General features: G+C 38.5%; 1 protein-coding gene across 11 annotated transcripts in view; it reads right to left on the reverse strand.

Moving 5' to 3' along the window:
- Positions 1-788: 788 nt before the first annotated feature.
- The window catches only part of AMOT (angiomotin), a 90433-nt gene continuing 73633 nt past the window's right edge, over positions 789-17588 (reverse strand). For all 11 annotated transcript variants that reach the window (XM_074323485.2, XM_074323483.2, XM_074323484.2 and 8 more), the window contains 3 exons: positions 7186-7418; positions 5112-5810; positions 789-4746 (listed from right to left, as the gene is read on the reverse strand). In XM_074323485.2, coding sequence (XP_074179586.2) covers positions 4649-4746; positions 5112-5810; positions 7186-7418 — 1030 coding nt within the window. In that variant the 3' untranslated portion in view covers positions 789-4648. The remainder of the gene's footprint in view (positions 4747-5111; positions 5811-7185; positions 7419-17588) is intronic.

Here is a 17588-nt window from a genome sequence, read left to right on the forward strand (position 1 = left end):
GTTCATTAAGGATTGGACACAGTATATTTCTGAAAGGAATGCTTCACAAAACTTTGTAAGAAGGTATGGTTAATACCATCTTCTCTGTCCTGAAAAAGAGGAGTAGGTTTCCACACATACAGTTTTCAAAGCATTCATCATAACTACATAGGGAATGTAGCCCAACTTACTAAAAAAAAATCAAATATAGAATGAATTCTATACCCTCTTCCCATTTACTTTGCAACACCCATCAAGCCAGTTTCATTGTGAAAAGTGTCATTTCCAAGCCTGTGGAGATTTCATCCTCCTGGTCAGGCTGGGATTCAGTGGTAAACAGGAGGTGCGGGAGGTCAGTGTAAAGGCAGCTTTACCATTTTCAGTGAAAAGAGCCAACTTGTTTGTGGTTTTGATTTGCTTTTAATAACAAGCTCCTTCAACCAAAACTGATGAATTGGCATAAGAACAAGGGTACAAAAGGAACATCAAGGGCCTTTCCAAAATGCTAACCAAATGAAGAATTCTGGTCTTCGGGTGGCCATCATTTTATCCCTTGGAATATTAAGATAAAAAGACTCAAAGCTTTTAATATATGCTGCTTGAATATATAAATGAACCAATTAGAGCATGTGTCCAGTGGTGGTGTCTTAATACTTTATAATCACATTCCATACTTTAAGCAAATGCAAATTCTGCTGCATGCTGCCCTTAAAAGGCAATTTTATTGCATACTGAATTGAAAATAATCACTGATACAGTGTAAATAAAGCATCTGTAGGGTAAATACCAAAGCATTTTCCACACAGTACTGCATTTTAAAATAGCTAACTTTATTGTCAGTGAAAATATAGGCAAAACATGGATTCAAACCTGCTTAACTTCATTGGCACTAGCTCAGTTGAATACAGAATAGGGTCTTATTCATAATGGGCCACTTACATTTCAAACCAAAGGTGATTCTTCTCTAGCTATCTGCCAACCCCAGCTATCCATTTTACAAACACAGGCCCTTAATCACAAGGGAGGCCAGAATGAGGTTTGATGGCTTCATGTAACCAGTCGTTGCTACCGGAAATAAACTCCCGGACACTTGTCCTCCTGATGATGGATGGCACTTGAAAGATGTATTTCCAAGGATCATGGTGGGCTGAAATGGGTGGCAATTAGCCCATCACTGATGCCTTCCTTTGAAAACATGTTCAGTAAGAATGCACACATTTAAAGTAACACATTCCATATGTGAATGAACAATTGAGATAACAGGAGATTGTATGGCTAACAGACATGAGAATATAATTTATAAAACTTAGTGCATATGTATACACTTTAAGCTGCCACATTATTAGTGTTTAGGCTCTTCATAAAAAATAGTTTTCACAATAAGTTTGTTCATTTTCCAACTGTTGTACCCACCCAACTGTGTAATAAGGAAAAGAGAATGTGATGGGTCTCTTAGTATGTTTCCTATGTTAGATGATGGCAGGTATTTCAGGTTCCTGTTATCCTGTCATCCTAAAGCTCAAAAGCAGCATTAAGAATAGATCTTCATTAAAACAACAATCAAGATACATGATTTTAAAAGAAAGCTCAAGCTACTTTTATTTAATAAAAATTGTTAATAAAAATTTTGTATCAAGTTTGTTCTAATGAAGTTTTTCTGTACATGGAACATGGGGTACAACTGACTTAGAAGGTCCCCAGAGACCACCAGGCAGTACAAGTTAAGACAACAAGGTCACCCTCTTGTTCTGAGGTGCCAGTAAAATGCATAGGTAGGTAGGAGTCCAGAAAGATCCCCCAAATGTTACATCCACACATTCATGAAAAGGTGGCTAACTTGAGATTTCTCACATAATCCTGAATTTTAAAAATGACACCTAGTAGAGATCTTCTGAAAAGGCTTAATCTCCCAGAGTCAGTTCTCCTTCTATCACCATATATTCAATCCCCCTTACCCTCATCTCCCACCCCCCACCCCCCACCACACAATGGGATTTATAGATGATGTAATACAGAATTGTACACCTGAAATCCATGTAATTTTACTAACAATTGTCACCCCCAATAAATTTAATAAAATAAAATTTTAAAAAAAAGGCTTAATCTATATTCTTTGCAAACATAATACACTGACATGGATTTCTTCCATCTCTTAGATGTAAAATATTATTTTAGCAAATCACCCTGGATTAAAAACTGAGCCAAAAGGGACTGCCTCTGATATGAATGGCCAGAGATGTTGTGTTAAGTTCAAAATAGTACTTAGCCATGAACTTCCCCCTTTCCCCAAAACACATGATCCTAAAGAGATGGCTGACGCAATGTGGAATGCATGACATTTGTCACCTTACAGAGCTAGCAAAATTTCTGGCAATGTGTTATAACCATGAAAGGAGTAAATGAAAGGTTTATTTTTGTTTATTTATTTATTTGGATAGAAAGTAGCAGTCCTGAAGTTTCCTTCTACTATTTGAGGTTTTTTTCCTTATGACTAAAGGGTAGTATGAATGAGAATTAATACAACTGCATTTTTATTTTCTATTTGGCATTCACTTGATCACTGAGGACTAATATGTAGGATGATCACTTCTTTATTGAAAATGTCAAGACTGGCTGAAAAATCACATCACCTTCCCTCTTGTCTCTTCCCTCCCCACATACAAAATAATTCCTTTGGAAGATAATTACAAATAACACAAGAATACTTTTAAATAGGCCATTCTTATACTCACAGAAGAACCCTGTAAGATTATCCAAGACAGTCAATCTTATAGCAAGAGAAGTGAGGTTGATTTCTTGGGGTGGAGGAATGTTTCATGTGACTCTAAGGATCAGGAAAGGGAAAACCTTGCAAAAGGAACTGCTTGGGAGACATGATAGGAATTTAGAACTCTGGACAAACTACTTAAGCCAGGGACATTTTACAAAATACACATGCTGTGAACCATGAAGATGCCTTTTCTTAAAATGGGGTTTTTTGTATATAAGCGAATCCCAAAATAAGCATGGTATTTGGCAGAGTGGAAAGCTGTGTTGTGTGATCTTGAAAAAGGTCATTTAAATTCACCAGGTGTCAGATTCCTCATCGCTAAAATGAGGGGGTAGGGCTATAGTATTGCTAAAGTTCCTTCTAGCCACTATGTCTCACAATGTAATATATCAGGCCTACTCTTCTAGTAATCTGGTTTCTAACTAACACATCCCCAAGCCTCTACCCCCCACCCTTACTTAACACCCCACTCCCCTCACCTCCCACCGCACCCCTGAAAACTGATCATAATGACACTGCCTGTGGATTTGTCACTTTAATGAAGGGTAGAGAAGTGACACAGTACAGGGACCTATGGCAATAGGCAGCCCTTCTGTGGCCCTGGAAGCAGCCCTTGGGCAAAGCATGGAGTCATGGCCTCCTTGGTCCCTGCCTACATGTGCATTTCCTGCTGTTCTCCCAGAATATTTCAAGATGGAGTCACTGGCCATGAGAAGAGGTAGCTGAAGACACTGCTGCAGGCCACCTCTCTGACTGCAGCATAGTACTTTGGGCTTCTGATGCTATTCCCTTGGAGGTGATAGTCAAATATGCTTTTTAAGATGTAAGCTAAGAATTTGGGAAAACAAAATGAGTTATTTCAAAGTAGTCACCAGAAATTCAAGGCATTCAACCTGTCTCCAAAAATGTTTCTTCATTTTGCTAATGACTGGCAATGTGAGACTGGTGACACAGCCAGGGGATTTGTGCTGGAGAAGAAATGGACACTAAGCACATTGGTCTCAGGAAAGACAAGTGAGCTATTCATGGCTAGACACAGATCACAGAGGTCTGCATACAAGCACCTCATGCACCTCTCTATCAGGGCCTCTGATGGTCTAACTCCTTAAGAGAGAGGAAGTTTCAACTAATTTACTCCCCTAGCATCTGAAAGCAATATATTAATTATCCAAATGCATAAATTACTCCAAAGTATGTGTGTGTGTGTGTGTATATATATATATATATGAATGTATGAACCACCATGAGGGAACCAAAATAATCTACTCCCAAAGCACCACTGAAATGAAGATAAACATAACAACCAGACACAGGGGAGCTGGGGAATAGGGAGGGAAAATTAGCTCCAGCACCCTTCCACACCCCAGTACTCCCTACCTTTCCTCTGGCTTACATGGCTCCCCAAACTATTCCCTCTCATGAGCCCATGGCAAGAGCTCTCTCTGGATGCTGCCTAGATGGTAACTCTACAAAACAGCACCATGTGCAAATTTTCTCCATCTTCCCACTTCTAAACTACATGTTACACACTGTCTCCCAAACATAAACATACTGTGCTTTTCAATTAAAAAAAAAGATCTGAAACATGGAAATGCTAAACAAATTTAAGCACATTAAAAACACTGATGTCCATCTACTAACAGTCCCAGTATTTGTATAAATCCAAATAATAACCTTTAGAGCACATTCTGATTAATCTGTCTTTAGAGGTACTCTCTAAGTGTACCAAAATAGACTGGAGTTCATGTTATTACTTAAGTACTATATTGTTTCAATAAAAAGTCCTTTTAAAAAAACATCCCCCACAACCCTTGTCCTCACCCTCAAAATAAGAACAATAAAAGGGAAAAATAATTAAAAGCATTCTTGTTGATAAACCACAGCTCTTGATTAAGCCACTTAGATGAGATATTCCACCATCTCTGCATCAGGCTCTTGTCCCAGGATCTGAATGGCAGTTTTTCTTTCCAGAATACTGGAGTGGAAAATAGGACCATCTAAACAAAAACAATGGGTTAGAAAACACTTAGGGACAAGGTAAAAACACAGATTTCTAGAAGTAGACAGCTTTAGAGCCCCTGCGAAGCCAATGGCCAGGTGAGACTTGCTTGCCACCCCACCTTGATCACTTGAGGAATTATTTACTTCTACTGGGATAATGGCCTTGACTCATTCTGATTACCATCCTCCTCGTATAGGAGAACTTATTTACAAATTCTGCCTTTATCTCTCCTGATTAATCCCCTTCAGAATATGAAAAACCTTTCTCCAAATGACCAACTGTGTCCAAACAGCAGGTGCCAACAAACAAATTTGTAATTGAGAGCAGAACCAAAAGCTACCTGGTACGGAGAATTATTACCTGTCTTGTCTGGATTATAGGTCAGACTTGGTGTAGATATATGACGTGGTCCAGAAGCTACAGCTGGAGTTGCAGGAGCCTCAGCCTGAGCCAAAGCTGGAGTTGGAGCTGGAGGTGGAGTAGCAGCTGTACCCGGAGCTGGAATTGGTGTCTGAGTCTGAGCAGGAACAGAAGCCTGAGCCATTGTTGAAGCCAGAACTGGAGTGGGAGCTGGAGCTGGAACTGGAGCTGGAGAAGCTGGAGCAACCTGAACCACAGCAGTAGCAATAGGAGCAATAACAGTAGCAGCAGCAGCAGAGGCAGCGGCTGGAACCTGAGCAGCAGCAGCTGGAGAAACAGTGGCAGCAAGAGAAGCAGCAGGAATTGCTGGAGATGGGACAGCAGCAGCAGCTGGAGCAGCAGAAGCAACAGCAACTGGAGCAGCAGCTACCATGGTGGTGGTATTGGTGGCAGCAGTGGCAGTGTGGGTGGCAGTGTTGGCAGTAATGGCAGTAGCAGTGGAAGCAGCAGCAACTGGAGCAGCAACAGAGATTGGAGCAACAGCTGCAGTTTTGTTCGGTTCCGTTCCCCGTTCAGTTTGGGTGCTGCAGTCTCGGCTGCCTGTCTTAGAGTGAGCTGAAAGCAGGGGTGTTGAGGGCAGCACAGGTGAGGGCGTGGAAGGGACAGACTCCACACGGTAGTCTCCACCCAGGAGAATACCTACAAAGGAAAAAGGGAAAGCGGTTAGAAAACTATAGGTTATTCGAATACTGCCATCTCATTACCTCTTCTTCCTTGAAGGAGGTTCAGGAAAAATATGAATGGGTCTAAATTCTTTACTGTATCCTCCAGGGAACCCAGAAATCACTTTGTCAGGCACGTCCTATCATGGCCAAAAGTTTCTTTCAGACTTGGCAGATCCCTTCTAGTCCTCATTCTTCAACCCCCAGCATATTGTATTAAACCTTTAAGTGTCCTGGTACATGTTTTGATTTATTTTCCAATAGTGATTGATTTTCGCCAAGCTGTCAGAATGCTTCTACTTGGTTCCACTTATAACCAACACTATCCATTAACAGACAGCTGGAAAGAATCGGTGGATGAAGTCTATGATTATAGATGGGTATGGTAATAGTGTAAACTAAGGTTCTAATCATGACCGTGGTCCCCAAAATGCTTATTCTAACCAAAGGATGCTAAAAGTGTCAGAAAACCAAGAAAAGTATTAAAAGCAACAAAAAGCTAAAATTAAAATACACCGAGGTGCCAAAAAAACCCCGAAAAAATGTATACAAGTGGACACTTTGGTCAGCATTGCTCAAGCAGTAGTTCACCGTAATCAGAAGTGTCTGGATGCTAATGGTAATCACTTTGAGCACCTCTTGTAATTGCAGAAGTCAAAAGTGACTTGTATTCATCTTATGTTACGGTATACATTACAATTTTAATATAATTTTTTCTCCTTTCTTAAAATGTGTATACATTTTTTCACACCATCTGTATATAGCTTGCCTCCTCAAGTCCTACCAATGTGCCTCATCGTATCTACAATACTTCTGGGGTTTTGATTAGAGGGAAAGGAATGGACAGGGAAGAAATCAAAAGGTACATTGTGTTACTATCTCAGAACATTCTGGTAACAAAAATCGGCCACCCAGCTTCAGTTAGCTTAACTGGGACTCTGAGTCCTCCAATTTTATGGTAGAAACGAACATAGGAAAAGCTGGAATTTTGAAATTTTGAATGGCATGAAGGCTGCATGGGCTTTGGACACAGACAAAAGGCCCCACATGGTAAAGGCCAAATCTGAGAATATTTTAGAGAAATCAAGTTATTTTTCTTCCCACCCAAACAGAACTCAGGATTCTTATCTTCTAAGGCCGTGACTTCAACCAGTGTTCTCTCAATGAGACTTCACAGTGTGGAGGAGCTCCTGATACACAGCTAGGCTCTCAGAAGGACAATAACCCAACCTGCTATAACTTCTTCTCTAGCATCTGGACTATCACTACTTTTCCTTGCTATATGGGCATGTAACTAAGTCAAGGCTCTCTTTAAACATGTCATTTTAGTCTTCCTTATTTATTATCATTACCTAGGCTCCCCTTCCAACTCTTGTCATCCCGCTTCTCTTCCATGATGGGAGTGCCAGTCAGGGTGGAACAATGGGAAAGCAAGCCTGATCCAGCATTGGATATGGATATCAGAGACTTTGCCGGCCGCATGGATGATAGCTGCTCAGTCTTACTCGGCTCCTTCCGGGAACGCTGCTGGAGTACTTTGATCATGGCATCCTTCTCAATAATCTGGGCATGGAGGGTCTTAATCCTAGAAGCCAAAGACAAAGAACATATAAAGATCTTGTTTCCACCTCCATGCACTGGTCTCACTGCCTACATGGACTTGAGCTTCCATTATATTTTGGACTAAAGGGTAGTCTAGTTATTTCTGAGTTGTAAGAAAAGGGACAGTGTACTACGTTTTTTCGCTTTTTTTTAAAAGTTTTGTGGGGTGATAATTGTTACTAAAATTACAAAGATTTCAGGTGTACAATTCTGTACTACATCATCTATAAATCCCCTTGAGTGTTCGCCACCAGGAGTCAGTTCTCCTTCCATCACCATTTATTCCACCACCATATATTTGATCCCCCTTACCCTCGTCTCACACACCCCCAAGCCCCTTACCCTCTGGTAACCACTAAACTATTGTCTCTGTCTATGAGCTTTTTTTTTATTTTTATTAAATTTACTGGGGTGACAATTGTTAGTAAAATTACATAGATTTCAGGTGTACAATTCTGTATTACATCATCTATAAATCTCATTGTGTGTTCACCACCCAGAGTCAGTTCTCCTTCCATCAGCATATATTTGATCCCTCTTACCCTCATCTCCCACCCCCCACCCCCCTTTCCCTTCTGGTAACCACTAAACTATTGTCTGTGTCTATGAGTTTCTGTTTCTCATTTCTTTGTCTTGTTCTTTTGTTGTTTTTGGTTTATATACCACATGTCAGTGAAATCACATGGATCTCTGCTTTTTCCGTCTGACTTATTTCGCTCAGCATTACACTCTCAAGATCCATCCATGTTGTCACAAATGTTCCTATATCATCTTTTCTTACCGCCGAATAGTATTCCATGGTGTATATATACCACAACTTCTTTATCCATTCATCTATCGAAGGACATTTTGGTTGTTTCCATGTCTTGGACACCGTAAATAAAGCTGCAATGAACACTGGAGCACATGTGTCTTTATGTATAAATGTTTTCAGATTTTTGGGGTAGATACCCAGGAGAGGGATTACTGGGTCATATGGTAATTCTATGCGTAATTTTTTGAGCAACCTCCACACTGCCTTCCATAGTGGCTGCACCAGTCTGCATTCAAACCAACAGTGTATGAGGGTTCCTTTTTCTCCACAGCTTCTCTAACACTTGTTTCGATTTGTCTTGTTGATGATAGCCATTCTGACTGGGGTGAGGTGATATCTCATTGTGGTTTTTATTTGCATTTCTCTGATGATTAGTGATGTTGAGCATTTTTTCATATGTCTATTTGCCATTTGTATGTCCACTTTGGAGAAATGTCTCTTCAGGTCGTCCGCCCATTTTTCAATGGGGGTGTTTGTTTTCTTCTTGTTGAGTTCCATGAGTTCCTTATATATTTTAGATATTAGTCCCTTATCGGAGGCACTGTTTGCAAAAATCTTCTCCCATTCAGTTGGTTGCATATTTATTTTGTCGATGGTTTCTTTTGCTGTGCAGAAGATATTAAGTTTCATATAGTCCCATTCATTTATTTCAGCTTTTACCTACCTTGCCTTTGGAGTCAAATTCATAAAATGCTCTTTGAACCAAAGGTCCATAGACCTATGTTTTCTTCTATGCAGTTTATTGTGTCAGGTCTTATACTTAAATCTTTGATCCATTTTGAATTAATTTTGGTACATGGTGACAGACAGCAGTCCAGTTTCATTCTTTTGCACGTGGCTATCCAATTCTGCCAGCACCATTTATTGAAGCGGCTGTCTTTTCTCCATTGTATGTTTTTTGCTTCATTGTCAAAAATTATCTATCCATATTTAGGTGGTTTTATTTCTGCGTTCTCAATTCTCTTCCATTGGTCTATGTGTCTGTTTTCTGCCAATACCATGCTGTTTTTTTATTATTGTAGCCCTGTAGTACAAGCTAAAGTGAGGGAGTGTGATACCTCCAGTATTGTTCTTTTTTCTTAAGATTGCATTGGCTATTCGGGGTCTTTTGTGGTTCCAAACAAATCTGATGATTTTTTGTTCTATTTCTTTAAAAAATGCCATTGGATTTTGATGGGCATTGCATTAAATCTGTATATTGCTTTGGGTAATATGGCCATTTTAACTACGCTGATTCTTCCAATCCATGAGCACGGAACATCTTTCCATTTCTTTGTGTCTTCTTCAATTTCTTTTAAAAATGTCTTACAGTTTTTAGCATATAGGACTTTCACATCCGTGGTTAAGTTTATTCCTAGGTATTTTATTCTATTTGCTGCAGTTGCAAAAGGAATTGTTTTTTGTATTTCTTTTTTGGAGATTTCATTTTTAGCATATAGGACTTCAATGGACTTTTGTACGTTGATTTTGTAGCCAGCAACTTTACTGTATTCACTGATTGTTTCTAATACCTTTTTGGTGGAGTCTTTAGGGTTTTCTATATGTAGCATGATGTCATCTGCAAAGAGTGACAACTTAACTTCTTCATTCCCAATTTGGCCTTTTGTTTCTTTCTCTTGCCTGGTTGCCCTGGCAAGGACTTCCAGCATTATGTTGAAAAGCAGAGGTGATAGGGGACAGCCCTGTTGTATTCCTGAACGTAGAGCAAAGGGCTTGAGATTTTCACCAGTAATTATGAGATTAGCTGAGGGTTTGTCGTATATGGCCTTAATGATGTTAAGGTATTTTCCTTCTATGCCTATTTTATTCAGTATTTTGATCATAAATGGATGTTGTATCTTTTCAAATGCTTTTTCTGCGTCAATTGATATAATCATACGATTTCCGTCCTTTATTTTGTTTATGTTACGTATCACATTGATGGATTTGCGAATTTTGAACCATCCTTGTGCCCCAGGGAAAAATACCACTTGGTCATGATGAATAATCTTTTTAATACATTGTTGTATTTGGTTTGCTAGAATTTTGTTTAGGATTTTTGCATCTGTATTCATCAGAGATATTGGTCTGCAGTTTTCTTTTCTTGGGTTGTCCTTACTAGGTTTGGGTACCAGGGTAATGTTGGCCTCATAAAATGAGTTGGGGAGTACTACCTCTTCTTCAATTTTTTGGAAGAGTTTGAGCAGGAATTCTATTAGATCCTCTTTGAAGGTTTGGTAGAATTCACTAGTGAAACCATCTGGTCCCGGTGTTTTGCTTTTGGGAAGGTTTTGGATGACTGATTCAATTTCGTTATTGGTGATCAGTCTGTTCAGATTTTCCAGTTCTTCATGGTTCAGCCTAGGAAGGCTATATGTTTCTAAGAACTTGTCCATTTCTTCTAGGTTATTGAATTTGGTGGCATATAGTCCTTCATAGTATTCTTGGATGATCCTTTGTATTTCTGTAGCGTCCGTAATAACTCTCCCTTTTCCATTTCAGATTTTGTTAATTAGTGTCTTCTCCCTTTTTATCTTAGTGAATCTAGGCAAGTGTTTGTCAATTTTGTTAATCTTTTTAAAGAATCAGCTCTGTCACGTGGGGCGGCCTGTAGGGTCTCAGATCTCGCTCCCTGCACAAGAACGCAGGACATGGTGAGGCCAAAAAGGAACACCCACAGAGCCATAGATGGGGGAGTCATACCATTATATTCTCACTGGAGGCTGGATTCACACGACGTGTGACCTCCTGTCTGCTTTTCTGCCAAACAACGGACTCCCCTCGACTCTGCTGTGCAATCCGTGCTTGCCAGTCACCATCTTCTTCCTAGCCCCAATTTTTCTGCTAGTGTATCCACGGCAGTTATATTAGTGGCCAATGGGTCACTGGTTACAGCTGACGGCCAGCTAGCCACAGCTGATGGCAATCCAATCACAGCTGACAGCCATTTACTACCCGAATGAGCACTTTTCTACTTGAGGGCGAGAGCTTGGAAACTGCACTCCTGGTTCTGTCCCAACAAGATCTTTGTCACATTAATTTTTTCTATTGTCTTTCTGTTCTCTATTTCATTTAGTTCTGCTCTGATTTTTGCTATTTCCTTTCTTCTGCTGACCTTGGCTTTCATTTGTTCTTCTTTTTCTAGTTCTTTAAGGTGTAACGCGAGGTTATTTATTTGGTATCTTACTTGTTTATTGAGATAGGCCAGTAATTATGTAAATTTCCCTCTTAAACTGCTTTAGCTGCATCCCAAAAATTGTGGCAGGATGTATTTTCATTCTCATCTGTTTCTATGTACCTTTTTCTTCAATTTTTTCAATTTTAACTTTGCTTTTTATGAATCACTTCCTAACAGAATTTTGTGTTTCTAATTTACTCTGGATCTTTTGAAGTCAATGACCTTGCCAGTGAGTGATCAATACTGATCGATAATACATCTGGCCTTCATGAACAGATACCCTAGAAGAGATTTTTAATAATCTGTTCTCTGTTAAGGTGACACTCCCTACATAACAGACACTCCCTAAAATTTGTTCAAAGATGAACTGAACGGATGAGTGCTGGAATTTGTTTTTCCTCTGCATTTTTCAAAAATTTTATCATGCAAGCTATGCTAGGATCTGAATTATAGAATAAATTACTGCGCACTTGGAATCAAAAGATCTGAGTTAAGTGTCAACTACAGACAATTTTTTGTTTTATGCTACAGTCCAGTTTCAGGTGTGTTTTTTTTTTAAATTTATTGGGGTGACAATTGTTAGTAAAATTACATAGATTTCAGGTATAATATTCTGTATTACATCACCTATAAATTCCATTGTGTGTTCACCACCCAGAGTCAGTTCTGCTTCCATCACCATATATTTGACCCCCCTTACCCTCAAGTCTCACCCCCCAACACCATTACCATCTGGTAACCACTAAACTATTGTCTGTCTCTATGAGTTTCTTTTTCTCATTTGTTTGTCTTGCTCTTTTGTTGTTTTTGGTTTATATACCACATATCAGTGAAATCACATGGTTCTCTGCTTTTTCCGTCTGACTTATTTCGCTCAGCATTACACTCTCAAGATCCATCCATGTTGTCACAAGTGTTCCTATATCATCTTTTCTTACCGCCAAATAGTATTCCATTGTGTATATATACCACCACTTCTTTATCCATTCATCTATCGAAGGATATTTGAGTTGTTTCCATGTCTTGGCCACCGTGTTCATAAACCTACAATGAACAATGGAGCACATGTGTCTTTATGTATAAATGTTTTCAGATTTTTTGGGTAGATACCCAGGAGAGGGATTGCTGGGTCATATGGTAATTCTATTCTTAATTTTTTGAGGAACCTCCACACTGCCTTCCATAGTGGCCGCACCAGTCTGCATTCACACCAACAGTGTATGAGGGTTCCTTTTTCTCCACAGCCTCTCTAACATTTCTTACTATTTGTCTGGTTGATGACAGCCATTCTGACTGTGGTGAGGTGATATCTCATTGTGGTTTTGATTTGCATTTCTCTGATGATTAGTGATGTTGAGCATTTTTTCATATGTCTATTTGCCATTTGTATGTCCTCTTTGGAGAAATGTCTCTTCAGGTCCTCTGCCCATTTTTCAATTGGATTGTTTGTTTTTTTGTTGTTGAGTTGCATGAGTCCCTTGTATATATTGGATATTAGCCCCTTATCGGAGGCATTGTTTGCAGAAATCTTCTCGCATTCAGTTGGTTGTCTCTTTATTTTTTCGATGGTTTCTTTTGCTCTGCAGAAGCTTTGAAGTTTCATGTAGTCCCATTCGTTTATTTTAGCTTCCATTGACTTTGGAGTCAAATGCATAAAATGCTCTTTGAAACCAAGGTCCATAAGTTTAGTACCTATGTTTCTTCTATGCAGTTTATTGTGTCAGGTCTTATGCTTAAGTCTTTGATCCATTTTGAGTTAACTTTGGTACATGGTGACAAATAGCAGTCTAGCCTTTCATTCCTTTGCACATGGTTATCCAATTCTCCCAGCACCATTTATTGAAGAGGATGTCTTTCCTCCATTGTATGTTTTTAGCTTCTTTGTCAAAAATTATCTGTCCATATTTATGTGGTTTTATTTCTGGGTTCTCAATTCTATTCCATTGGTCTATGTGTCTCTTTGTCTGCCAATACCATGCTCTTTTGATTATTGTAGCCCTGTAGTACAACCCAAAGTCAGGAAGTGTGATACCTCCATTATTGTTCTTTTTTCTTAAGATTCCTTTGGCTATTACGGGTCTTCTGTGTTTCCAAACAAATCTGATGATTTTTTGTTCTATTTCTTTAAAAAATGCCATTGGGATTTTGATGGGGATTGCATTGAATCTGTATATTGCTTTGGGTACTATGGCCATTTTAACTATGTTGATTCTTCCAATCCATGAGCACGGAATGTCTTTCCATTTCTTTGTGTCTTCTTCAATTTCTTTCAAAAAATTCTTATAGTTTTCAGCATATAGGTCTTTCACATCCTTGGTTAAGTTTATTCCTAGGTATTTTATTCTTTTTGCTGCAATTGCAAAAGGAATTGTTTTTTGCATTTCTTTTTCTGAGATTTCATTGTTAGTATATAGGAAGGCAATGGACTTTTGTACGTTGATTTTGTAGCCAGCAACTTTACTGTATTCGTTGATTGTTTCTAACAGCTTTTTGGTAGAGTCTTTAGGGTTTTCTACATATAGCACCATGTCATCTGCAAAGAGTGATAATTTAACTTTTTCATTCCCAATTTGGATGCCTTTTATTTCTTTCTCTTGCCTGATTGCTCTGGCAAGGACTTCCAACACTATGTTGAAAAGCAGAGGTGATACGGGACAGCCCTGTCGTGTTCCTGAACATAGAGCAAAGGGCTTCGGTTTTTCACCATTAATTATGAGATTAGCAAAGATCTTGTCATATATGGCCTTTATTATGTTATTTTCCTTCCATATCTATTTTATTAAGTATTTTTTAATTTATTGGGGTGACAATTGTTAGTAAAATTACATAGATTTCACGTGTACAATTCTGTATTACATCATCTATAAATCCCATTGTGTGTTCACCACCCAGAGTCAGTTCTCCTTCCATCACCATATATTTGATCCCCCTTACCCTCATCTCCCATGGATGTTGTATCTTGTCAAATGCTTTTTCTGCATCAATTGATATAATCATATGATTTTAGTCCTTTATTTTGTTTATGTGATGTATCACATTGATGGATTTGCAGATGTTGAACCATCCTTGTGCCCCGGGGATGAACCCCACTTAGACGTGATGAATAATGTTTCTTATGCATTGTTGTTTTCGATTTGCTGGAATTTTTTTTAGGATTTTTGTGTCTGAATTCAGAGATATTGGTCTGCAGTTGTTTTTGTGTGTGTTGTCCTTACCAGGTTTTGATATCAGGGTAATAATATTGGCCTCATAAAATGAGTTAGGGAGTACTGTCTCTTCTTCAATTTTTTGGAAGAGTTTGAGCACTATTAGTATTAGATCCTCTTTGAAGGTTTGCTGGAATTCATTAGTGAAGCCATCTGGTCCCGGACTTTTGCTTTTGGGAAGGTTTTGGATGATTCATTCAATTTTGCTACTGGTGATCGGTCTGTTTAGATTTTCCAGTTCTTCATGGGTCAGCCTTGGAAGGCTACATGTTTCTAAGAACTTGTCCATTTCTTCTAGGTTATTGAATTTGGTGGCATATAGTCCTTCATAGTATCCTTGGATGATCCTTTGTATTTCTGTGGTGTCCGTGATAACTTCCTCTTTTTCATTTCTGATTGTTAATTAGTGTCTTCTCTCTTTTTATCTTAGTGAGTCTAGCCAAGGGTTTGTCAATTTTGTGAATCTTTTCGTAGAACCAGCTCTTTGTCACATTAATTTTTTCTATTGTCTTTTTGTTCTCTATTTCATTTAGTTCTGCTCTGATTTTTGTCATTTCCTTTCTTCTGCTGACCTTGGGTTTCACTTGTTCTTCTTTTTCTGGTTCTTTAAGGTGTAACATGAGGTTATTTATTTGGGATTTTTCTTGTTTCTGAAGATAAGCCTCTAATTATATAAATTTCCTTCTTAAAACTGCTTTTGCAGCATCCCAAAAATTTGGTAGGATGTATTATCTTTGTCGTTTTTTCTATGTATCTTTTGATCTCTCCTGTAATTTCTTCTTTGACCCAGTCGTTCTTTAACAGTATGTTGTTTAATATCCATGTATTTGTGTTTTTTCCTGCTTTCTTTTTGCAGTTGATATCCAGTTTCAAAGCCTTGTGATTAGAGAACATGCTTGGTATGATTTCAATCTTCAAAAATTAGCTGAGGCTGATTTTATGTCCCAATATATTGTCTGTCCTTGAGAATGTTCCATGTACACTAGAAAAGAATGTATAGTCTGATGTTTTAGGATGAAGTGCTCTAAAAACGTAAATTATGTCCATTTCATCTACTGTGTCATTTAGGGCTGCTATTTCATTATTCATTTTCTGTTTGGATGATCTATCCATAGCTGTCAATGATGTATTTAAGTCCCCTAGTATAATTGTGTTTTGGTCAATTTCTCCCTTTAGTTCTGTGAGTAGTTGCTTGTTATATTTCGGTGCTCCCTGATTGGGGGCATAAATATTGATGACTGTTATGTCTTCTTGTTGTACAGTCCCCTTCACCATTATGAAATGTCCATCTTTGTCTCTTGTTATCTTTTTCACCTTGAAGTCAGTTTCATCTGATATCATTATGGCTACACCTGATTTTCTCTGGGTACCATTTGGTTGGAGTGTCAATTTCCACCCTTTCACTTTGAGTCTATGCTTGTCCTTGTAGCTGAGATTTGTCTCTTGGAGACAGCCTATGGTTGGGTTTAGTTTTTTTATCCAACCTGCTACTCTGTTCCTTTTTATTGGTGAGTTCAGTCCATTTGCATTTAGGGTTATTATTGATATGTGAGGATTTCCTGTCATTCTATCTTTAGTTTTCTGGTAAGGCTGTGTCTCCATTGTTTCTTTGCCTTTTTGTTGTTGTCTATTATTTCTGTGTGGTGGTATTCTATGATGTTTCCCTCCGTTTCTTCTTTTATTATAGTATATATTACAGATCTGGATTTTTTTTGTGTGTGGTTACCCTTAAGTTTATTTAAAAGAAATTTTGATATTTAGAGTATTCCATTTTCTTCAGCACGCTTAGTTTCTCCATTCCCGTATTCCTGTTGAAGCCTTTACTCTCCCCCTTTTTATGTTTTGGTTGCCACAAATTGTCCCTGTTGATGGTGGTCGAATAGCCTCCTTTAGTATTTCCTGTAGTGCAGGTCGTGTAGTAGATAATTCCGTCAGCTTCCGTATGTCTGGAAAGGTTTTTATTCCTCCTTCATATCTAAAGGATATCTTTGCTGGATATATTATTCTTGGCTCATAATTTCTCTCTTTCAATAGTTTGAATACTTGATTCCACGCCCTCCTGGCTTGTAGAGTTTCTGCTGAACATCTGATGATAATCTAATGTGCTTTCCTTTGTAGGTTACCGTCTTCTTTTCACTGGCTTCCTTGAGGATTCTTTCTTTGTCGTTGGTTTTAGACAGCTTCAATACAATGTGCCTTGGAGAAGGCCTGTTGGGATTGAGGTAATTAGGTGTCCTATTTGCTTCTTGGATTCGAAGATCCAGTTCTGTCCACAAGTTTGTGAGTTCTCATCGACAATTTGTTTGAATATATTCTCTGTTCCCTTCTCTCTTACTTCTCCTTTTGGTATGCCCATTATTCTTATATTGCTCTTTCTGATGGAGTCAGAAAGTTCTTGTAGAGTTCTTTCATTTCTTTTAAGTCTCAAGTCTCTTTCTTCTCCCATCCGTGTCATTTCCAGGTTTCCATCTTAGATGTCACTGATTCTTTCCTCCATTGGTCAACTCTACTTTCTAAGCTGGCTATTTCATTCTTCATTTCTTCTATTGAGTTCTTAATCTCCAGAAATTCTATTTGTTTCTATTTTAAAATTTCAATCTCTTTCGTAAAATGTTCATGTTGTTCTTTGATTGTGTTTCTGAGTTAATTAAACTGCCTTTCTGTGTTTTCTTGTATCTCGTTGAATTTTTTTAAGTAATGAAATCTTGATTTCTCTGTCATTTAAGTCACATATTTCCTTATCTTTAAGTTCCTTTTTCCGGAGACTTTTCACTTTCTTTCTGAGCTGTTTTGTTGCCTTGGTTATTCTGGGCAATTACTGATTTATTATTTCTCTTCCTAGACATCTACAGGAGTGGTTTCTGCAACAGGTTGATAGAAAGAGGCCTTTCTTTTGTTTTCCAGTACTTGTTGGTAGAATGTTTTATTTTCTCTCCGACTGCAGCCTTTTTTTCTCTCCCACACTGTAGTGATATG

This window comes from Rhinolophus sinicus, chromosome 18, assembly GCF_057876585.1.
Source record: "Rhinolophus sinicus isolate RSI-liver-muscle chromosome 18, RSI-T2T, whole genome shotgun sequence".
NCBI classification, from domain to species: domain Eukaryota; kingdom Metazoa; phylum Chordata; class Mammalia; order Chiroptera; family Rhinolophidae; genus Rhinolophus; species Rhinolophus sinicus.